This window comes from Polyodon spathula, chromosome 18, assembly GCF_017654505.1.
Source record: "Polyodon spathula isolate WHYD16114869_AA chromosome 18, ASM1765450v1, whole genome shotgun sequence".
Classification (NCBI taxonomy): Eukaryota; Metazoa; Chordata; class Actinopteri; order Acipenseriformes; family Polyodontidae; genus Polyodon; species Polyodon spathula.
The window spans coordinates 12,026,804-12,051,303 of NC_054551.1; the positions used below are offsets into that span (position 1 = coordinate 12,026,804).

Consider the following 24,500-nt stretch of genomic DNA (forward strand, 5'->3'; position numbering starts at 1 on the left):
TTAGACTCTGGTATAGTGAGCAAACTTGTTACATTTGCAGGTGACACAAAAACAGGAGGAGTGGCCAAACCATTGCAGCAGCAAAGGTAATCAAAATGATCTAGACAGTATTCAGAGCTGGGCAGACACATGGCAAATGACATTTGTTACAGAAAAGTGTAAGGTACTGCATGCAGACAATAAAAATATACATTATAAAATATCATGTGGAAGATACTGAAATTGAAGAAGTAATCTATGAAAAAGACCTAGGAGTTTTTGTTGACTCAGAAATGTCTTCATCTAGACAATGTGGGGAAGCTATAAAAAAGGCTAACAAGATGCTCGGATACATTGTGAAAAGTGTCGAATTTAAATCAAGGGAAGTAATGTTAAAACTATACAATGCACTAGTAAGACTTGAATATTGTGTGCAGTTCTGGTCACCTCGCTATAAAAATGATATTGCTGCTCTAGAAAGAGTGCAAAGAAGAGCGACCAGAATTATTCCGGGCTTAAAAGGCACGTCATATGCAGACAGGCTAAAAGAATTGAATCTGTTCAGTCTTGAACAAAGAAGACTATGTGGCGACCTAATTCAAGCATTCAAAATTCTAAAAGGTATTGACAGTGTCGACCCAAGGGACTTTTTCAGCCTGAAAAAAGAAACAAGGACCAGGGGTCACAAATGGAGATTAGACAAAAGGCATTCAGAACAGAAAATAGGAGGCACTTTTTTACACAGAGAATCGTGAGGGTCTGGAATCAACTCCCCAGTAATGTTGTTGAAGCTGACACCCTGGGATCCTTCAAGAAGCTGCTTGATGAGATTCTGGGATCAATAAGCTACTAACAACCAAACGAGTAAGATGGGCCGAATGGCCTCCTCTTGTTTGTAAACTTTCTTATGTTCTTATGTTCTTATAACAATCCTGTTAAATATTTCAGCACCTGCTGGCCACTGTGTGTCGTGTCCCAGCCCATCCAGTTGAGCAGCACACAAACACGTGACTAATGATCACATCTACAACACATGTACAGGTTATTTTCTATTGAATCAACCCAACAGCCTTTAAACTAGCTAGAAAAAAAACACAACCAACTGTAGTCTACCTCAATCCATTCGGTGATACATAATCAGCCTGCTTCAATTGCTGTATCTACACAATTTAACACATTTACAAAAGTGTACATTGTGTGCACAACGCATTACATAGTCTGTTAGACCGGTATACTAACTAAGCCAGCTATACAGTACAGAGCTTATCAATATTTCTTATTTTAACATGTCAAGATGGTCATTTGTGGTTCCACAGGCTAGAAAGGATAACAAGTAATTTTGTAAAGGGCCTGTAGCTAATGTCAATATCTAAACGCCTTTCATTCACTATATAGGTTGGTCTCAAATGTACGGTTTTGAAAGGCATGCTATAATAAACATGTGCTTTCTTTTAATTCTCTGTGTCCGTGCCTTACTCTCAGGATATCTATTACACTGGGTCCTTTCACCTCAGCAGTGTCTTCTGGGTCATGATACTGGCTAATATCATAATATATACTAATGATTCGCATTCTGAGTACCATTATCAGCATGAGCCTACTGTTTGTGTAGCAGGGCAATTAATTACGTCAATTAATACGTTTACGATAATAGTAGCTAACAGATAATTCCATACACTCGTACAACCTGATATCTGGTACTACACTTGATTAAACACAGCTCATGCTTGTAGAAATATTGAAAGAAACTTAAACTTAAATTCAGTGACAAATGCTTCTGTAGCAGGGGGATAGCGGAGCTCACTCTGCTGGCGTGTTCACGGTGCTGCAGGAAGGGGGCGGCAGTCGTCCAAAAACCGCCTGTGAGTCATGGCAGTAACACGGGGAGGTGGGAAAGTGGGTGAACGCGGCTGGATCGCGCGGCACTTTACACACTTGGTTTAGCTCCCTGGGTTTTCTCGGATTTCCCACATCAAGCAGGTGTCACAGATTACTGGCTTGAAGGCAATGTTGAGGGTTTTTTTTTTTTTTTTTTTTTAAGTTTAGTTTCTTCTGCAGCTGTCAGACTGCTTTCAAACTGCTTCTAAACTGCTCTGTCCTTTTCCACGCCTGTACTTCTCCCACTCGCTGTCGCTGGGAGGACTGCCTCGTTTAACTGCGTTGTTCTGCTGTGCTGTTGGCTCCTCCCCTCGCCCGTGTCTCAGAACGGCGCTGAATTTGAATCAGCTTCTCCGAGTTTCAGCTTGTTTGTTATCAGAAAACACATGCGGCTGTTTGACTTTGAGCTGCTGCTGTGTTTCCCCAATGTCCCCTGTTTTCTGATTAAAGCAATTAAAGATGCAATTTCTCCTTACTGCTTCTAAACTGCTCTGTACTTTTCCACGCCTGTACTTCTCCCACTCGCTGTCGCTTCCACTGTCAATAGGGTCCTGGATGTTGTTCCTTTCATTCTCTTGTTGTTGGTTATACATATCTCTGCAGTGGCATTGTGATGAAGTACCCGCCCCTGCGTGTATTTTCTGTTATATGTTGCGTGTGGTGTGTTAAATGTTGGTGTATAGTCATTGGTACATGTGATATAAACAGGTCTGTGTAACACAAGTGTTTAAAATGTATATTTGTATTTAGGCACGAGGATTGTACAGCACTTCATGTGCAAGTAAAATGTAATAATATGTGAGCACAGGGAATTGCACTTTATTAATTCACGTGCAGTTGTACCGCGACTCCAACTGAATGATTGATTAGCGGTCGAGTCTCAGTACAGCTGCATAAAAGCAGCATGTTTTCACATATTTGGAGTTGTGTGTTCGGTGAGTGGAGAACGGGATTGGAGACAGAGGTAATAATTGTGATTGGAATAATCGTATTTAAAATATCTCCTCACCGTGTTTTGTGTAGTGTTAGTCCGTTTTGTTTGTCTCTTTTGTTTTGGCGAATGTGCCGTGTCCTTGTATTTTGGTTTGTTACAACCTTTTTATTTTCTATTCTGTTTATTTATTAAATGCTGAGCGAAAGCATTCGCTCAGTTCCACCAAACTCCATCTCTCTCTGTCGTTTTATTTCCTGCTTCTGGTCTGACGTCATCCACTACGGCCCTCTTTGTGACAGGTGGTGTCAGAACCGGGATTATCACACCCCTTAGACACAGACTAGAGCAGGAACAGCAATTTCTTGTTATAAAAAAAAAAAAAAGTCAGAAGATGCCGTAAGGCTGAGGGACTGGATCCGGGACAATGCTGGGCTGGAGGCACTGTCCATGCCCATAGCCATCCGAGCCCTGTGGCTGATAGACAGGGAGCGATGGGAGGCATATGAGGGGGAACACACCCCAAACTCCCTAGAGGAAGGTGTGGAGATGGTCCTCTGCTACCTGGAGGCAGTTACAAATAGAACAGCAGCCCAGGTAGCAGGGTCTCCAGCACCCAGGCGGGGGGACCGCGGGGCTCCAAAGCCCGAGAGGGAGCTGTTCCCATCTCCACCAGCGGAGGGTGAGTGCCTGCTGAGATCACTTCCCCTACTATCACCACCTGGAGAAGAGGAGTAAGTGCTTCCTCTGCCTCCATCACCTTCCCCTGCAAGTGAGGGAGAGCCGCACCAGTCCCGTGTAATAAGGGAATACTACACGCCGCTCCCACTTTTGCCGCCAGGAGACTACACGCCACTCCCACCTCCGCCGCAAGGAGAGCAGCAGGAGCTGCCTCCGCCACCTTCACAGGCAGAAGACTACATGCCTCCGCCACCTCCACCGGCAGGAGCAGAGCAGCAGGAGCTGCCTCTGCCCCCGTCCACCAGCAGAGGGTGAATGCCTGCTGGGACCCCGTCCACCAGCAGAGGGTGAATGCCTGCTAGTATGGGTTCCCATCCACCAGCAGAGGATGAATGCCTGCTGGTATTACTTCCTTTCCACAAGCAGAGGGTGAATGCCTGCCGGTATTACTTCCCCCGCCAGCAGAGGGTGAATGCCTGCTGTATCACTTCCCCCCCACCATCACAAGGAAAGGAGCTGGAGCTGCCTCTGCCTCCATCACCATCAGGGGGAGAGGAGGAGGTGCTGCCTCTCCCTTCACCAGAAGGACCAGGACTAGATGCTGGCAGTCCTCAGCAGCCCTTGCATAGGCTGCTGAGGGAAGCACGGGGAAGAACCGCCTGTCCTCAGTGGCCGAGAAGAGGGCCAACACCTGCACCCCAGCTTGTCCTGACTCCTTGCCTCGCTTCGCCCAAGGATGCTGTAGGGGAATAATTGCATGGAACAATTCCTGTACCTGTTTGTTGCTACTCTGTACTACAATTATTCACTGAGTTATATGCTTTAAAGCATTTTGAGTTTATGACCTATTAAGTTTATAGAAATAAAGTAAATGTATTAAACTGCAGGTACATGTAACTGAAAACCAAACTGTGGATGGTGTGACAACAGAGCTGGCTCCAGCTTATCAGTTGATCTTTATTGTACTACCTCGTAAATACCTGTCCCCCTTTCTTTGCTACCCCAACTGAGTTGGCTCTAGCTTATCGGTTGATCTTTATTGTACTACCTCGTAAATACCTGTCTCCCTTTCATTGCTACCCCAACTGAGTTGGCTCTAGCTTATTGGTTGAAAGGGAAACCACCCTGTCTCTCTGTAAAGGTATAATAACTGTATGCTAAATCTGTATGGCAGAACACTGCACAGGCTTCTTAACACTGATGTGTTGAGCTGTTCTCGTTTGCACAAACTAATAAAGCTTTATATCTCTGAATACCTGGTGCACTTGACTCTTAGTTGCAGACCTGAAAAGTTCCACGACAATGCCTACCTCGCTTTGCCCAAGGATGCCTGCCACGCTTCACACAAGGATGCCTGCCTCACTTTGCCCAAGGATGCCTGCCACGCTTCACACAAGAATGCCTGCCGCTCCGCATGGCCCGGGGTTGCCGGCTGCTCCATTGCCTGGGGTCGCTGGAACTGCTTCGCCAGGGGTTGCAGTCAGCTCTGCTTGGCCGCAGGGGTCAGTGTGTCCGGAGCCCCACCAGAGGGAGCTGACGGCTATGAAAAAGGGGGGAGAGGTCAGGCGACCACCTTACCCCGCAGTTGTGTCGCTGCCGGAGATCTTGGGGGAGGTCTGGAGACCACCAACCCCAGCAACTTTTCCGCTGCTTGACTTGCCCTGGCTGCCAGTGGTACAGCGGGAGAAGAGATTCGCTCCACTGTCAACACGTTTACTGACTTTGGGGATTTTAAGGAGGTAAAACCCTAAAAATTCCCCCATGGGGACTGCTTCAAGGCGGGGACATACTAAAAAGACATATACAACGCATACCCACACAATTACAACCACATATCAGTGTTACCATGTTGCCCTATATTTGCCAGACACATTTACGAATTTTTAAAAATGCAATGTTGTTGTGTTTAAAATGTATATTTGTATTTAGGAGGATTGCACAGCACTTCACGTGCAAGTAAAATGTAATATGTGAGCACGGGGAATTGCACTTTATTAATTCAATCAACAATTAATCCGCAACTCCAACTGATTGATTAGCGGTCGAGTCTCGGTACAGCTGCATAAAAGCAACATGCTTTCACATACTCGGGGTTGTATGTTCGGTGAGTGGAGAACAGGATCGGAGATGAAGGTAATTGTGATTGGAATAATCGTATTTAAAATATCTTCTCACCGTGTTTTGTGTAGTGTTAGTCCGTTTTGTTTGTCTCTTTTTTGTTTTGGCGAATGGGCTCCACCAAACTCCACCTCTCTCTGTTGTTTTATTTCTTGCTTCTAGTCTGACGTCACCCACTATGGCCGTCTTTGTGACAGGCATGTATTGTTACTATTGCACATTATGAATGAACCAGGAGTCCACACTGTCAACCAAGCTGCTCCCCCTCCCCCAGGGAGTATCACTGTGAAATGCACCACTTGCTGGTCTTCAAAAAAAATTGTATTTGCTCAGTGAAACATAACTATACAATACAAAACAAGAGGAATCCAATACCTCAGAATACAATGTACTAGATATATTAATTTTTTTTCCCGCTTTTTTGTTTTTAAGCATCTTGATGGTGCTGATGGAATTCTCTGCTTCTTTTTAAATAAGGTACAGTTTGTTTATATTTTAACCATTTCATTTCATGAATATGGTATTGCCCCCAAATAACCAAAAGATTAATCGCATATGTAATCTCCGGTTTCATGGCATGCACCTTTGAAAAAAAAAAAAAAATATCAACACCATCAAATCTCATTTGTTTACCAAACACTCTCTAAATAATGCTGTGTATCGTTCCAAAGAAAACTTGTATAAACACACTGATAAAATAGATTTATCTTTCAGTGTTGAACAATACACAATTATAATCTATGTCAATTTAAAATTTAGCCAAAACACTTTTTGTAGGGTAGATCCTATGAACAAACTACTACATAGAGCTGTCATGTGCTTCTTGTCACATTGATGATGCAGTATTTGAATTGCAACACCACTACATAGAGCTGTCATGTGCTTCTTGTCAATAAATAAATAATAAATAAATAAATGTGAAGTTGCAAATGCTTGAGAGTATAAATACAATTTTCTCGTCTAGACTAACCTTGATAAAAAACAAAATTAAAAAAAAAGAATTATTTGTATTAAAAAATTCTGAATTAAAAGAAATATGTCATAGTCCAGTAAAGTAAGTAATTACATATCTTGGAATCCGTATTTTTACTTAAACTTTCATCCCATTATAGAGAAAACTTAGAGAACATGTAATTTGTGTTTGACAATAGAGATGGCTCAATAGCTTTTGCAACTTCAAATATATTTATTATTTATCTACTGCATTTATATATCGCTCTTTATCAAAAAGTATCGTAAAGCACTTTACAGTACACAGCAGAAAAAAAGAACAAACCACAATTCATTTGTATAGCATGTCACACATATAACTGCCACAATCAGACGCTTTAATTAACAGATTTAAATAACAATGTACACATGTATTTTTGTGTTTCAAAAATAAGGTGGTGTCATCTGCCAGTCGACATCTCTTCAGTTCTTTACCAAACATATTTATAACTGTAAATGTATCTGTATTTATAACTGCTCTCTGGTCGAGATGTGTGCGCAGAATAGTTGCTGCAGGATGAGACATCCCCTGCTCGAATTGCTCTCTGCAGACTCAGTGACGTCACCGCAGCGGTCAGCTGGCAGTGCTATCCAACCTGGGAGGGTCCCTATTATTCGACACAATACACAGGCATCGTCACTGACCCAGCGCTTAACTAGACATACAAATCAAAATGCTTATAAAGGCGAGCACTGGGACAGGGGGAAGCGGGAAAGCGTTTTATTTCTTTCTTTTGTTGTCAGTGTTTTGATTGCATGGTTGGGCGGCAGGTGCGTTGTTGTAGATCCGGGGACACGTTTAATTGTTTTCTTTAGTTTAACAAAAAATCGTCATTAAAATGGACACAAACAGATTGATTAGAATGCCTTCCGCATTAGATTGAGTTTTGTTTGGGGTAAGACGGTACCGGTAGCAACGGGAAGCATCTTATAAACGCAACGAGGGCATCATCCTGGTTAGGGAAGGGCTGGGAATCTGTAGCTGCTGTCACCGACCGTGCCCTCAATCTAAATATATTGCAACTACTGAATATATCAATATACAAAGTAAATGTGCAAACAATCGTTGCTGTCGTAATTCGAGCAAAATAAAATATTTTATCGAACTCTAATTGATTACAAAATTGTATAATAAATAATTTAAAAACAAAAACAACCAAAATATTTCTAGTTCGTGTATTTTCCCCTAGCTAGCCCAGGGTTTGTCTCTGCCTGTACTGTTGTTGCTGCAGCGGGGAGCAGCGCCACAAGAGCCTGCCAAGATGATGGAGATTCAGATAGACGAGGTGGTGTACCAGGATGAATACGGCTCTGTATCGGTGATGTCGGAGCGAGTGTCGGGCCTTGCGAACAGCATTTACCGCGAGTTCGAGCGGCTGATCTGTTGCTATGACGAGGAGGTTGTGAAGGAGCTCATGCCGCTTGTGGTGAACGTGCTCGAGAACCTGGACTCGGTGCTGACAGAGAACCAGGAGCACGAAGTGGAGCTTGAGCTGCTGAGGGAGGATAACGAGCAGCTCCTCACACAGTACGAGAGGGAGAAGGCGCTGCGCAAGCAAGCGGAGGAGGTAAGCGCTATACTATATAACAACGAGGAATACATGCATTTGATATGCCCCAGTTCAGTGTTATATCCGTTGTTCTAAACTAAGAGCATCTTTTGCTGAATACAGAAGGGTTGTAATTAAAATAGATATGTACCACTGTGGGCCATTAAAAATAATGACGCAAATAAGGTTGTGGGGGCCATCTCTGCCCACAATGTTATTATTAAACGCTCTTGGTACAGCCAGGTGGTAGCAGAGTGCACCCTGAGGTAAACCCAGCAGTGTGCTGCTCTGGTGTATGCTCAGTTGAGTTTGAGCTGGTTAAGATGGCCCTAGAAGAACAGAACCATTACAAATTCCTTAACTGGAAAGTTCCAAAGCAGCTGTGTGCTGTCTAGGCTCTTAAATGTATCTATTTGCTTTAAAGCTTGTCTGTGATTTTATATACCAGCTGGTTGCCCAGTAAGGGAGCAGAATATATTCCCAGCTCTGGTCACCTGCTAACTAGCAGTTGATTGAATTGTCAGCAGGGATATCAATTGTATTGGTTGTTAGTACATCTTTGGACTGTTATTATAGATAGCTGCATGTGCCCCGATAATGCAGGGCACATTCAGTTTGGATTAATGCAAAGTTACTTCATCACATAATGAGGTGGAGAGTATATACAAACACTGTTTTTGTATCCATCTGGTTGATGCATCAATTCCTTGGACAGCAGCTTGGGACTATCATTTCCTTCGCCTTCAAGGAGTGGCAAACCTCCAAGAAAACAACTAATGAGCAGTCTGTACTGTAATGTATGTGGTCAGCAGAGCCTCTTTACAGAGACAAACAACATGCTGTACGCAGCCAAAAAAGACAGAGGGTTGTCACAAATTACAAGTAAATTTAATGAAACTTACAAGAAATTAGTACACAGAGGACGGGACAGGATGAATATTGGGGTGCCATTCAGGAAACCTTCAGTTTTATAATGTAACAGGTAGCCTTCAATGTTCAAAAGACTTTGGGTGACGTGTGAAACAAGTGTTACCATATTACTATTTGCTAGAGGAAAAATCATTGTGGTTGGGGAGAATAGTAAAAAAAAAAATCCCTTTCTAACCCCCAAAAGGTATGTACTAAGGTCAGCACTCACATATCTGACCCTATAAAATTTTGACTTAAGTGACGGTTAAACGCGTGTGACGCATATCAGATTATTTCATTTTGGCCGATTCCTACCCTTGTCCGTTTTTCAGGGAACACAAAAAAAATACAATATCAAAAATACATATCTGAAAGGACTGTATTTTAAAATAAGTAGTCTTCCATTTAGATGTACTGTAGTTGGTTTTGCTGGCAGAGTATTATATTTTCAACACAAGTCGTATTTTAAATTAAGAATTATATGATTTTGAAAATGTCACTTGCCAAAACTAAAGAGACTACACGTTGACTGCAATACAGAACATACTTTTAAATCCATATGTATTGTAGCAGTATGTAAAACTTCCCATTAACGACCTAACAGCAAAATTAAATCTAAATGTTGTCCATGCACAGAACTGCGTAAACCATGAAAGGCAATGCAATAACCAAAAGATAAAAAATAAAAAAAACCGACACAGGTGAAACTGGAGGAAGCTCTGTTTAGCTGCACAATATAAGAGACTGATTTGGCTTTAGAGAAAAAAAAAACAACAACAACAACAAAAAAACACAGGCTGTGACGGATATTCAGATCAATTGTAACATTGAAGAGATGGGCTTTGTATCAGAAAACTGGTGACAGAGTCAGAAATCACATGTGATGGGTAAGTGCATTAATTCGTTACATATATATATATATATAATGGGGATTGATTTTATTCTTAATACAAGGGCAGTAAAAACAAGACTGACGTGTATTTGGGTAACGGATATCCAACTGCTGACTGTAGTGCATTGCCATTTTCATTATTTCAAACAAATGTTGCTTCCATTTACTTAAATACTGTACTTGGGAAAACTTACAGAACATAACAGTTCAGTGAAGGTACACTTCTTACAATTTTTCAAATATCGTCAAACCACTTATAAAAAGGTGAGCTATTCCAAAGACTCTAACTCACTTATTTGAAAATGACCTGACAGTAATTTTATAATCATATTGTATATTGACACTGTACCAGCAATCATCTGTAACTTGTGATCCAAAGTGGTACATTTGTAATATCTGCAGAGTCTAATTTTTTTAAACTAAAAACCAAAAGATCTTCAACACAAAAGAGTGGGACCAGTGATATAGCGGTGTGCCGTTTCATCGATTCACACAGTGAACCGTGATATTTTTCTTAATGATACAATAATTGACCCCTGTATCGATTCATTTTTTTTTTTTTTTTTAAGTAAAATTTTGTCTGGTAACATAAACATGAGCATCAATTAATTTGTGTCTACACTGATAATGAGTGAATATTATTTATTATCGTACTCTAGCAGCCTCACCTACCAATCGCTGTGTTCAGGGTGTTTTTGTCAAGCCTGCTGTGTTCAGGGTGTTTTTGGCTAGTGGATGGAAAAATCCAACGGCCACACAGACATTTTACTGGCCATCATCGTTCCAGGGGGCGACGACGACAAAAGAAAATGCAAAAACAAGCAATATTTATGAGCAGTCTCAACAGGGTTTGAAACAATCTTCCTCATGAGTGAAGACATAGCTTCTGAGATGTGTTGAGCATCTGCCCTCTCCTCAGACTGCATACACACAAACTGCACAGTCACCAGCCCTTTCTGGCAGAATCATACACTAGCTCCTCTTCTATGACAGCGCTATCGGTTGAACCACCTGAGATCACTGACAGGCACCTTTTACTTTCTCTTACAGCTGCCTTCTTTCTACCTCAACAATGTAGTGCATACATACTGTTGCTTGTTTGTCATTCCTAGATATAGCCCATTCTATTAATCAACCCTATATTATTAAAAAAAAAAAAAAAAAAATGCTATTTTCTATTGTCACACTTTCTGACTTATGGTCAGCATTAACTCGCTGATTTTTCAAGCTTTAAAACAAGTCAGTGATTCAATTGATTCCAGTAAATAGTAAATTCAACAAAATTCATACGAAATAAGAGTTTATTTTATTTAACGTGGTTGCATTATAGTTTACTAACAATCATTTGAATCCCTTTTTCTAAGTTTATAGTATGCAAAATATTATTATTATTATTTTCTGATGGAAAATATTGGACCTGCTATGCTATATTTAAAAAAAAAAATTGTAGCACAGTAGTAACAACAACAACAACAACAACAACAACAACAACAACAACAACAACAACAACAACAACATGTTGGACCTGGGTCACTTCGTAATATACTAAGGGCCTCATGGATCAAACAGCGGTAACCAGTTTACCATGCAGTCAGCCCGCTACTGCGTGCTTTGTACACCTGCTATATTCACTAACCAGCAGCATGTGACTTTGCACGCGAAATGAATCGCATGGAAAAAGATACCGCATGCGAGTCGTTGACATACAATTAATAATGGTAATCCATGGAAATGTGTTCAAATTCTTGCCCCTAATACCGCGAGGGAGGGACTTGATATAAAAACCATATTTACTTAAAGGTGCTATCTTTCCTAAGTGTCTCAGCGCGTATTAAGTTTACCGCTTATTGAAACCAGGTGGTGTCTGTCTAAATCACAATATAAATAGAGCAGACCACAAGTAGTGCTGTGTGGGAAACATGATAAACGCATATATCTGCTGTCAGGTACTATATTTTATTTTTTCCAGGATAAATGATTACCTGTGTTCCACAGAACACTACAAATAGAATGTAAAATACAGGCTACATAGGATGTATTTCGTTGGTTTTGTGGACTAAGGGTAATATTTTAACATAGTGTTGTAATACTGTACATAATGATATGATTGAAATGTATTACATAATAATTTCCTTTATTCTGATTCCAAACGTGTTGCTTTCTCAGTGCAAGATGCACTGTAGCAATAGAGAATGCTGTATAAAATCCCATGATGCACTGTATTTTTTCCATTATGATGTTGTATTGCCAAAATGGGCAAGAGACAATTGTCCCTCTTAACACATGAATTACACTGAGTTATTTTGGCCCTGAAAACTTTAGCATTTTTGTCATGGAAAAGGCAACAGTGAGTACTGTGACTAGCCTGTGCAGCATGTCGAAATTGATAAGCAGATTAAAGGTAGGTTAAAGTTTCGTAAAAGAAAAAAAAGAAATAAACCGCAAACTTGCAATCCCTTTAAAAGAAACATATTTATATTTAGCCATCGTTTCGGTACCTGAATACCTTCAAAATAAACCAGAGGGGAATAAAGGTGACCAAACAAATATTTTTTTCAGTTAATTATTTTCTGTTTCTCTGCTTTGACCGCCTCAAAGCAAGACATTCCCGGTGTTACACAGGTGCCCCTGCATGATTCTATGCCTGTGCAGATGCAGTTTTTCAAAACTGGACGTGGATATGCGATATTCCTGTGCCTGAGTCCTGCTGTGTTCTCAAGCACTGCCATTGAGATCTGTTGCAGTTTGCAACACATATTGAAAACAAGACCAAACTATTTCTGTAGCAAAATAAAACGGCACATTTAACACCACTGATTTTCTACATTACGCTCAGTAGACGAAACCCTTGATTTAAAAGTAACCTTATAAAACTATATTTTTCTTTTAAAACATATTTAAATTTTATTACTTGTAAATACTGTTCAGAAACATCAAGCGTTCACGTATAGCGATCTTGATCTACGCAGGCGTCAAATCTAAGGATATACAGAAATCTATGGGGATACAGAAATCATCTTACGGAGACTCAATGAAGATGAGGCTGGTGCCGGCTGCCGCCTCCTTGGTTGCCTTTATGCTCTTACACACCTGGCACAATGCCATTTTTACTTGGGCGACACGACAAAATAACTGTGAAAACACAGTGCACACCAGAAGCGATCACAGAAATGACGCGACAGCTGGAAATTTGCCAGATCTTGCCTCTCTGACTGCAAATCACTGAGCATATATAAATATATAAAAAAAGCTGCCCTATCAGGGGCCTGCTGTGAGGAAATCCCTCCCACCTCCTTTTGAAGAGGGTCGTCCTCACAGTAGCATATTACCATTTTCTTTAGAAATCGGAGGTCATCTGGGGAGACGACCTTGAAGGGTAATGGTTGTCATTCTTTTCAGGGAATCAGGGTTATAGTAATTATCTAATGTTCCCTTTCAAGTGGAATGACAACCATTACCGAATGGGATGCTGTACCAAAGCTGTCGTGGCTCCAGATTACCGACTGCAAAGCCTCACGGCGATAGCCTCAGAGCCCTCATGACACCTAAGGGCATGCTGCCTGCAACACCGTAGAGCCCAGAGAGGGCCTCGATCGGTTTGCAACATCAAGGCTGTAAAAACGTGCAAATGTCTCACTACCTGTCCAGGTAGCAGCATTGCAAAGCTCTTTTTAGCGGAAGACAGAGCTTCCAAGCCCTTTTCAGAAATTACACTGCCAGGAAGTATGCCCCAGGGGTACAGAGTCAATTTTATCGTGGCACACTGTTGTAAGAAGGTTAGCATTGTCGCAATAGGGCAGGTCACCGGATTGTGCAATGCACCAGTCTTGGAAAACTCCATTTATATGAATACTTGGCTCTAGTGCTAGGCGCCCTAGCAGACTGTAGTGTCTCTACCACTGCATCTGGCAAACCTTGTCTGGATAGACGGCTCCGTTCAACGGCCAGATCCAGAGTTGGAGCTGGGCTGGGTTCGGGTGCCATAATAACTCCTCCACTTGGCTCAGGAGGTCCTTGCGTAGCGGGTGCTGCCACGGTTGACCCAACAGCATGTTGGAGAGGAGAGCAAACCAGAGGTGCGTCGGCAACCAGCAAAACCTATGCTCTCTCCACCCTGATATTTTCTAGTGTCAGGGGTAATAACGGTAGCGGGGGAACGCATACAAGAGCCCCTGTGGCCAGGGGTGAGCTAGTGTGTCTACTCCCAGGGGGCCCCCGTCTCTCTCCATAGAGAACCATAGGGGGTAATGAGTGGACTCGGCTGTGGCGAAAAGGTCGGCTTGTGCAGTACAAAACCTCTCCCAAATCTGTTTCACCACCTGAGGGTGCCGTCTCCATTCCGAGCTGTCTCTGATGGAACGCAAGTTTCTGTACGCTGTGTGGTGTAGGCCCAGCGAGCGCAGGCCGCCTTGGTGGTTTATGTCGGCTACCACTGTAGTGTTGTCCGTCCAGACCAGCACATGTTTGTGCGCTAACTGCTGGCGAAAATGAGAATGCCAGGGCTACTGCGTGCAGTTCTTGGGCATTTATATACGCTTGCTGTCAGCCTGCAGTGCAGTATATTTTTTTAAGACATAAATAGACAGTACTGCCAGGGTGATCTTATTTTCAGTATCTCAACAATCTTACCATTTACTTTAAATTTAAACAAGACATTTTTATTTTGAATCATCCTCTGATCCTATGCAGCCCTGTAGGTTGTTATCATCATAGATATAAATTGCATGCTTAACTGGTAGCCTGCATAAAATTGCTTGATACTATCGCATAAAACAATGGCATCTGCACTGTCTTCAATTGTAACTCTCTTTAGGGCTACTTTGACCCCATTCACACATGTGGTTTAGACCAGCTTTTTGATGCGGCCTAAAGTAGGCAATGCCGCCTCAGAGCCGGTCTATCTGTATGTGTGAACCCAACGCAGGCCCTGGGCCGGCCTTAACGCATCAGTGCGGTGATGTACCTCAAACCACTCCCCTACTAGGTAGAGCGTAGTAGATCAAACAATGTCGGTTTTAAGGGGTAGCAGCTGGGACGATGCAGAAATTAACCCTTAGCGGTCCATTTATTCAGTGCTTGTCAGGCGCGTCAGGTCCAATTTATTTTCACACGTGCTGTTAATTTCACATGCGTTGTTTTAATTTTTTTTTTTTCCCCCCAGAGTAAAACAATGTACTAAATGTATTAAAATGTATTGAATCGCAAAAGAACAGTCCTGCATCTCCAGCCAAGCCCCATCCCTTGTTCGCTGTATTTTTCACATACCTCTTTATGGACGTGCATATTGATAAATCCTCTCCTGATCACTCGTTTTATCACCAAACTCCTCAATAATACGATCCAAGTCATTATTTTATTACTGTAACATCTCAAAAAGCTCTGCAAATGTCTGTGATATTCTTTGAGCGCTGGATGCAGAAGCAGCTATCTGCTTTATGTCTGTGTTATCTCTGTTGTGCAAGGGGCTATCAGATATGCCCTTTTGAGTGGAGTTCAGAGAAAAACCTGCAAGTTTTTCAGAGAACTCTTGGAAATACTGAGCAGTAGGCTAGAGATAAACACACCACGGATCTTGGATTCTATGAGACCTAAGGCGATCTTGAGCCCAGAAAATGGGGCTGAAAATGGGGAATGCACTGAATACACTGACATGATGATGGGTCAGTCATGAATGGTAAGTATTTCTTCATTGTACAGCTTTTATTAAAACGATAAAACTTACTATATATATATATATATATATATATATATATATATATATATATATATATATAGTAATATGTACAAACATACACCTTTGAGATTGTAGGTAAGATTTTAAATCTCAATATTGATAAATAATGCATACGACATTGCGTATTCAGTCACCATTAATATAATAACATTATGTAACACAATTTTTGTTCCTGGGTAGTAAGTGTTATTTCCTAATTGCTTATGCCTCAAAAGTATAGAAAATGGCTATTATTCCCCACAGACTTTGCTTTTGTGACCAGGACAGTGATATTTTGAAATTTACCGATTTCCAATGAGAAAACGGTCTTTTTGTTCACATAAAGTCAGAGAAAAACAACATATGAATCCAAATTAACATGATTTATACTATAGTAATACAAAAATGACTACAAAAGATTTAGAAGTGAGTAGTTTTTCGGGATTTACGATTATACTGTAAATCACTTTCACGAATCAGCTCCCAAATGTAGTCTTCCATCATGTTCTCGTTATACTGTCCTTGGTAGCGGCATTCAAAGTCCAGTATATCCTGATGGAAGCGCTCGCCTTGCTCCTCCGAGTACGCTCCCATGTTCTCCTTGAATTTATCAAGGTGAGCATCAAGGATATGGACTTTGAGGGACATCCTACAGCCCATTGTGCCGTAGTTCTTCACCAGAGTCTCAACCAGCTCCACATAGTTTTCGGCCTTGTGATTGCCCAGGAAGCCCCGAACCACTGCGACAAAGCTGTTCCAAGCTGCTTTCTCCTTACTAGTGAGCTTCTTGGGGAATTCATTGCACTCCAGGATCTTCTTTATCTGTGGTCCGACGAAGACACCGGCTTTGACCTTTGCCTAGGACAGCTTAGAGAAGAAGTCTTGAAGGTACTTGAAGGCTGCCGACTCCTTATCTAGAGCTCTGACAAATTGTTTCATAAGGCCCAATTTGATGTGCAGTGGTGGCATCAGCACCTTCCGGGGGTCCACCAGTGGCTCCCACTTGACGTTGTTCCTCCCCACAGAGAACTCAGTCCACTGTGGCCAGTCCCGCCTGTGGTAGTGCACCTTGGTGTCCCTGCTGTCCCAAAGGCAAAGATAGCAGGGAAACTTGGTAAAACCGCCTTGGAGACCCATCAGGAATGCCACCATTGCAGCCTCTTGATGCCATCTCAGAAAAATGCAGATATGTATCCACTTAGGCAGCTGATACTAAACTGAACTGGTGGGCTTAAGGCCCCTGTAGTTATACTACTATTTATATTACTGGGAAGTTCTAGAAGTCACTCCAAGTTTACTCAGCACTGAATCTATCTGGAATGTTCTGGAAAATAGGTAAATTTCAAAATATCACTGTCCTGGTCACAAAAGCAAAGTTTGTGGGGAATAATAGCCATTTTCTATACTTTTGAGGCATAAGCAATTAGGAAATAACACTTACTACCCAGGAACCAAAAAAAATAAAAAATTGTTACACGGTGTAATCTGTATTGTAACTAATGTAATGTACACGTCCTTGTTTGCTGCATTTACACATGATCCAGCACGATCACTTCTTTCCACAGTAACCGACTGCACTGTCAACATACGCCTTTGTCGTATCTTATGCAATAAGTACAGTACCAACAGTGTTTCAGAAAATAAGATGGCCATATTTACGTTTGCAAATTTCCCAGCTCAATCTCTTATGTTGACTTCCGGGAATGCAGTGTCACTGTTAACATTCCTGACAAGCACTTTGCCGCAATTTAGGCTTCCTTTTTAGCTACATATGTGAATGCACTTAGGCCCCCTAAAACATCAACTGTGAACGGAAATTTGGGGTGGCCCAGAGACGGCCCAAGGCCAGCTCAGTAAGTATGAACGGGGTCTAATTGATCCATTCTTGGGAATACCAAATTCCGTTTTTCAAAAATGGCCAATTCCATTTGTTCCCACTTTTTTTTTTTATCAATGTATTAATAATTAAATATGGCATTTGAAGATAAATATAATGGTGGTAGTTTAAAATAAGTAAATTTAATAAACATTGCCACAATTCATTTTTTTTCAGTCACACTCTTGTTGCTGTAATAGTAAGTAAAGCACCTGAAGACACTTCAAACCTGTCATAATGTTTATAGACATCACTTGGCTCATTGTTGGCATTAAAATAAGCAGGAAAACCTACAAATTTACAATAGTTCAGAAAACCATGTGTCCAGCACAGTTGTGAGAATTATATTTACAGTCTTCCACTAACACAGTAGTTCAGTCTACAAATAAAGGTGTTTTGAAAAGACCTGTTTAGCTTATTGGTGGCATTTACAATAACAAAACAACATATGAAACAGTTTAGTAACAGTCCAGCAATGTCATGTGAGAGTAATCCTATGTACAGTACTCCACAAATTAAGTTTAGCGTTTTACTGTCATTATAATAATAACCAGGATAAAATATGAAACACTGATAAACGCGTGTTGACTGACTCGTTGCTCTAAAACAGGTTCACTGCTATGTATTACCTGATTGTAATTTAAATAGCGCCCCTTTTAATGTAAATGCATAATTAATCCTCTCAATTGTTTCTTTCATAATTCTGCAGTGTTAGTCACAAGATTTAAAAAGAGATGTGTCTCCAGACAGAATGTCTTTATGAAACCAACGGTGTGTAGTAGTAGTGTAGTGGCTACATCCTTTACACAGCAAAGTGATCAATTTCCTTTAGGATTGTATAGCTAGAAAAATAGTTCTGAGCTCTTTGTCGTCAGAAAATATAAATCAATTAAGAAACAGCCCTGGTTTAAACTGGCTAATTATAGCTTCATTAAAGGCAATTAAAGTGGAAAGAAATAAACTAAACAATAATGAATACTTGCTTCAGAAAAGCTCCGTCTTGATCGCAGTACCTTAGGTACTTTCACTGAATTTCAGCATAGAATGCAGTGCTTTGCAATTTTTGACGCCTTTATTTGCTTTCTTATTCTCTACATGTTTACGACTGGCATTGTGATATTTAATTGTATTGATTCGTACATGATCACACGAATTACATCAAAACTTATACTATCGCACTATCCTTGTGTAGATAATCCGATTGCTTTTAGCTCTGTCTTACTTAAGTGTTGCTTTTTTTTTCTTCGTTGGTGCAGCCGCCATGTTGAGTTCCAGCAGAGACATGGAGTGAAGTCACATGATTTAATAAACTGACAAAAAGATATGGACATGGTATGTCTTCAATTACTATACACTCAAATGTGTATTTTCAACTAATGTTCTGATTACATTTTTACCAGTTTCGAAACAGATGACTTCTGAAATGGTCGTTTTTTAAAAGGGAAATAAAACAAAAAACGTCAATGTGAGTATTGTGGTTTTTATTTGTTTACGTCACTTATGTGCATCACTGATTTTAGTATTCAGTTATACGAAGAGTTAAAAACTGTAAAGTTTATGAGCAGCACTCTCTAGAGGCAGAATCGCCAGATACCTGCTTTGCCCACCCTGTACCAGCACATTTGCTGGTGCCCGAGCGAGCTCTGCACTAATGTGACGTGCATTTTTAAGGAGGGAAATCTGAGAATCAGCTACAAGACAGACACAAATATGCCTATGTTAATGCAAAATAATAGGTTTACCTCGAGAGGCTGGTGCCTCGATTTGAGGTTGATATTTATGATAGTAACTTGCGAAAGTTAGTAAGCTGACCTTGGGCCGCCTCAAAATTTCCGTTCACAGTTGAGGTTTTAGGGGGCCTAAGTGCGTTCACATATGTGGGTGAAAAGGAAGCCTAAATTGTGGTGAAGTGCTTGTCGGGAATGTAAATAGTGACGTACACCGCATTCCTGGAAGTCAACATAAGAGATTGAGCTTGGAAATTTGCAGACGTAAATATGGCAATCTTATTTTTTGCAACACCTGTTATTGTACTTGCTGCATAAGATACGATAAAGGCGTGTGTTGACAGTGCAGTCCATTACTGTGGAAAGAAGCGATCATGTTGGAGCATGCGTAAATGCAGCAAACAAGGATGTGTACATTACATTTCACAATACAGATAATTATATTAATGGTGACTGAATATGTAACGTTATATGCATTATTTATCAATAGTGAGATTTACAATCTTAGCTACAATCTGAAATGTGTGTGTATATATATATATACACACACACACACACACATATACAGTGCCTTGCAAAAGTATTCAGACCCCTGACCAATTCTCTCATATTAATGAATTACAAATGGTACATTGAAATTTCGTTCTGTTTGATATTTTATTTTTAAACACTGAAACGCAGAATCAGTTATTGTAAGGTGACATTGGTTTTATGTTGGGAAATATTTTTAAGAAAAATAAAAAACTGAAATGTCGTGCTTGCATAAGTATTCAGCCCCTGTGCTGTGGAAGCTCCCAGTTTGCACCGATGAAAGAAATTGCCCTAACAAGGACACAATTACCTTACCATTGGCCTCCACCTGTGAACCATTAAAGTTGCTGTCACATTTTCTGGATAAAAACCCCACTGTTGAAGGATCATTGGTAAGGCTGTGAATCTGAAGAAAATGAATTGTGGTCAGATGAGACCAAGATAGAGCTTTTTAGCCAAAAAGCGCTATGTGTGGCGCAAACCTAACACTGCCCATGCCTCAAGACACACCATCCCTACAGTGAAGTATGGTGGTGGCAGCATCATGCTGTGGGGATGCTTCTCATCAACTTGTGGGCATCTTGTTACAATTGAAGGAAGAATGGATGGAGCAAAATACAGGAAATTTCTGCAAGAGAATCTGCTTCAGTCTGCTAAAAAACTGAAGCTTGGGAGGAAATTCACCTTTCAGCAGGACAATTATCCCAAGCACAAGGCCAAAGCAACATTGGAGTGGCTCAAGAACAAAAAGGTGAATGTCCTACAATGGCCCAGTCAAAGTCCTGATCTCAATTCCATTGTGAATCTGTGGCACTATTTGAAAATTGCGGTCCACAAGCGTCGTCCAACCAACCTGAACAACCTGGAGCAAATCTGCCAAGAAGAATGGGCCAAAATCACTCCGACACTGTGTGCAAAGCTGGTACATACTTATCCCAAAAGACTTAAAGCTGTTAGTGCAGCGAAAGGTGGCTCTACCAAATATTAATGTGTGGGGGTTGAATACTTATGCAAGCAAGATATTTCAGTTTTTTATTTTTCTTAAAAATATTTCCCAACATAAAACCAATGTCACCTTACAATAATTGAGTTTGAGTTTAAGTGTTTTAAAATAAAATATCAAACAGAACGAAATTTCAATGTACCATTTGTAATTCATTAATATGAGAGAATTGGTCAGGGGTCTGAATACTTTTGCAAGGCACTGTGTGTGTGTGTGTGTGTGTGTGTGTGTGTGTGTGTGTGTGTGTGTGTGTGTGTATATATATATATATATATATATATATATATATATATATAGATATATATATATATATATATATATATATATATATATATATATATATATATATATATATAGATATAAAATACACAGACACAGACACACACACACAAACACAGAGCGCAAGACTTATCGTTTGAATGAAAGCTGTACGATGAGAAATACTTACCATTCATGAGTGACCCAGTACCATCACTGTCAAAAGTGTCGGTGTATTCAGTGCATTCCCCATTGCTATTTAACGGGCTGGAGATCACCGTAGGTTCCATAAAATCCAAGATCCGTAGTGGGTTTATTTCTGGCTTGCTGCTCAGTATTTGTGAGAGTTTTTGGACAAACTTACAGGTTTTCACCAGAGATAACACGGACATAAAGGAGATAGCTGCTTCTGCATCCAGCGCTCAAAGAATATCACAGACATTTGCAGAGCTTTTTGAGATGATATAGTAATATAATAATGACTTGGATCGCATGATTGAGGAGTTTGGTGATAAAACGAGTGATCGGGAGAGTATCTACGTCTATAAAGAGGTATGTGAAAAATACAGCGACCAAGGGATGGGGCTTGGCTGGAGATGCAGGACTGGGGAAAACAAAAATTTAAAACAGCACGTGTGAAAATAAATTGGACCCTACGCACCTTAACAAGCACTGAATAAATGGACCGCTAAGGGTCAATTTTTGCATTGTCCCAGGTGCTACCCCTTAAGACCAACATTGTTTTGATCTACTACGGTCAACCTAGTAGGGGAGTGGTTTGAGGTACGTCACTGCATTGACGCGTTAAGGTCGGCCCAGGGCCTGCGCTGGTTCACACATGCAGATAAGCCGGCCCTGAGGCAGCATTGGTACTTTAGGCTGCATCAAAAAGCTGGTCTAAATTTCACCCTGCCCAGGGCCGCCTTTTCATTTTTCAAGCGTTCACACATGAAATAAGGCCCTGGGCCGACCTAAACCGCAAGTGTGAATGAGGTGTGAGTGAAAATGTTGTTGCCAGTTACTGCGAAAAATGTGTGCAATTTAGCCTTAGAGGGAACGCTGTTCTTCTGTTAAAATGATTTCAGCATTTTCACCAACTTTTTCTGAACTGTTTTTGCTGTTCTGTGGTAGCATTTTTATTTGTAAAAAGTAATCGTGGAGAGAAAGACAGTGCAGCCCAAGACATGTTTGAGGGGGTTTGTGTTGAACCTTGGTTTTATGTTGGGAAATATTTTTAAGAAAAATAAAAAACTGAAATATCTTGCTTGCGGCACTCAATCTGACAAGCTGCCTGCTATCCTTCACACAGACACTGAAAACTTACTCAGGTATTTTCTTGATTGGTTATCCAGCAAAATGTTTTCCACACATATTTAACTTCAGCTAATTTAGCAGTAAGCATTTTTTTCATCAGTAAGCATTTACAAGTTCTCATTAACAGCGATTTACATCTAAAAAGAATGACATACGATAATAGTTATACTATCTTATTAACAGACACTGTTTATAAAAATCATTTTAGATTTAATTAAGTAAATATCAGAAACTAACCTCAATTCTTAAAAAACGAGAGAGAGATTCTGATGCACTGTACGGAAAACTAATCCTATCACTTCACAGCGCAAGCTTCGCCTCCTGTGTTTTGTTTGGTTGTCAGCAACATCACTTTCATATGTGATTTGCTAAAAAAAGCAAACTTCAATGACAGCATATATTAAATAGTAGACTAACCGAAAGCAGAAGTTGTGGTGCTTATTGTGGTGACATCAGTTTTTTGTTGTTTTAGCCAACAGCTTCTATTTGTTAAAGGTGCAGCGGTCTGTTGCAAATTCGCACCACTGGCACAGAGCCACTGGCATTCAAAGTGTTGTGTACAAAAACATACCTGCCACAGTGGCATATGAAGGTGAAATTTACCTGCCGCATACCAAATTAACCTGCGTTTGGCAGATGGCGGGTGTTAATTGCGAACCCTGAATTCCAGTGCCCAAAATGGCACATTTAAAAAATAAAAAAAATGATATGATTTCAACTTAGGGTGGATCTCTACAGTTATTAGACTTGACCATATAATAATTTGAAGCACAGCACAGAAACTCCGACCAGAGGACACAGTAGGAAATGAAGTGGAGGATAGGAGACAATTCTTCACACAGACAGTGGTGAGGGTATGGTATGGGTTACCTAGTCATGTTGCTGAAGGAGACACTTCTTCACACAGAGAGTGGTGAGGGTATGGAATGGGTTACTGAATCATGTTATTGAGGCAGAATCACTGGGATCCTTTAAGACACAGCTTGACAAAGTTTTGAGATCAGCTATTGGAACTTATAAGAAACAAATTCAAATAGGCAAACATCGTATCTCTTGCCTTCTTTTGAGAACTCAGAGTGACAACAAGAGAAAATGTTCACTTTACAACAGCGGTTCCCAAATGGTGGGTAAGGTTCTACATGGGTCGTCACAGGATGACAGGATGTGACAGCAGTACTCAAATGATAGTAAACTCATTTTACTTAAATAGTCAGCAACACAAGTTAATTTGTTTCAAATGTACATTGTAACAGAGCCAGGAGCCCTGTACATGAAAAGGGGGCAGGGCAAAGCCCTGCTATAAAATGTTTTTGTATGTGGAGGACGAGCGAGGTGCTGTCCGCCATGTTATTGTTTTGTTTTTATTTTGTATTTATTTAAGAATGGGGTACTCCCCCGCCCCTGTGCATACTTTGTATTTACTTATTCTTCAGAATTACGTGATGTTCTTAATAATGTCATTAAAACAGTAAACTTTGTCAAAGCAAGACCTTTAAACGTATGTTTATTTGCTATTTTATATTCTGAGATGGGTGCAATTCCTGCTTCTGCGCTATAGATAAACAAGTCTCTGTATTCCTGGAAAACATTTATTTTTTATTGTAAATAACAGCGAGCCCTCAATTTACTCGAGGAATGCACTGTGTGTCGCTGTTATCCCTGTAAATGCTGTCAACCAAATAATTAATATACGGTGGGTTGCAGGTATAGACAAAATGAAGTTGGTGGGTTCGACATACTAAAAAGTTTGGGAACTGCTGCTTTACAACATTAGGAAATATGGTGACAAGCTGTTTATTGTTCATTTGAGCTATTTTGGGGTATTTTAATGTCCTGTTGTTTTCTATGGAGGTCAACCATTCAAACAAAGCACAGCTAAGAAGATAACACTAACTAATGACACATGTTATAAATCCACTGCTTACTGATGAAAACTTCACACTGACTCTTTCAGTGGACTGCATTATTATTTCAGACAAACAAAAATAAATAAATAAAAACTTGTAGTTTAATAGTGATAATGGCATTGCTGGTGAGTGTAATAATGGAATTACCTCGTTCGAATATTGACGTAAACCTCTCAGGCTTTATTAACTGAGGAGTGCCATTATTACCTCGTAATACACCATAGCGATGCCATTATCCCTTAA

The 24,500-nt window shown here is 40.5% G+C and overlaps 1 protein-coding gene across 5 annotated transcripts in view; it reads left to right on the forward strand.

Moving 5' to 3' along the window:
- Nucleotides 1-7,171: 7,171 nt before the first annotated feature.
- The window catches only part of LOC121330953 (C-Jun-amino-terminal kinase-interacting protein 3-like), a 227,200-nt gene continuing 209,871 nt past the window's right edge, over nt 7,172-24,500 (forward strand). For all 5 annotated transcript variants that reach the window (XM_041277960.1, XM_041277963.1, XM_041277964.1 and 2 more), the window contains exon 1: nt 7,172-8,145. In XM_041277960.1, the coding sequence (XP_041133894.1) occupies nt 7,840-8,145 (306 nt within the window). In that variant the 5' untranslated portion in view covers nt 7,172-7,839. The remainder of the gene's footprint in view (nt 8,146-24,500) is intronic.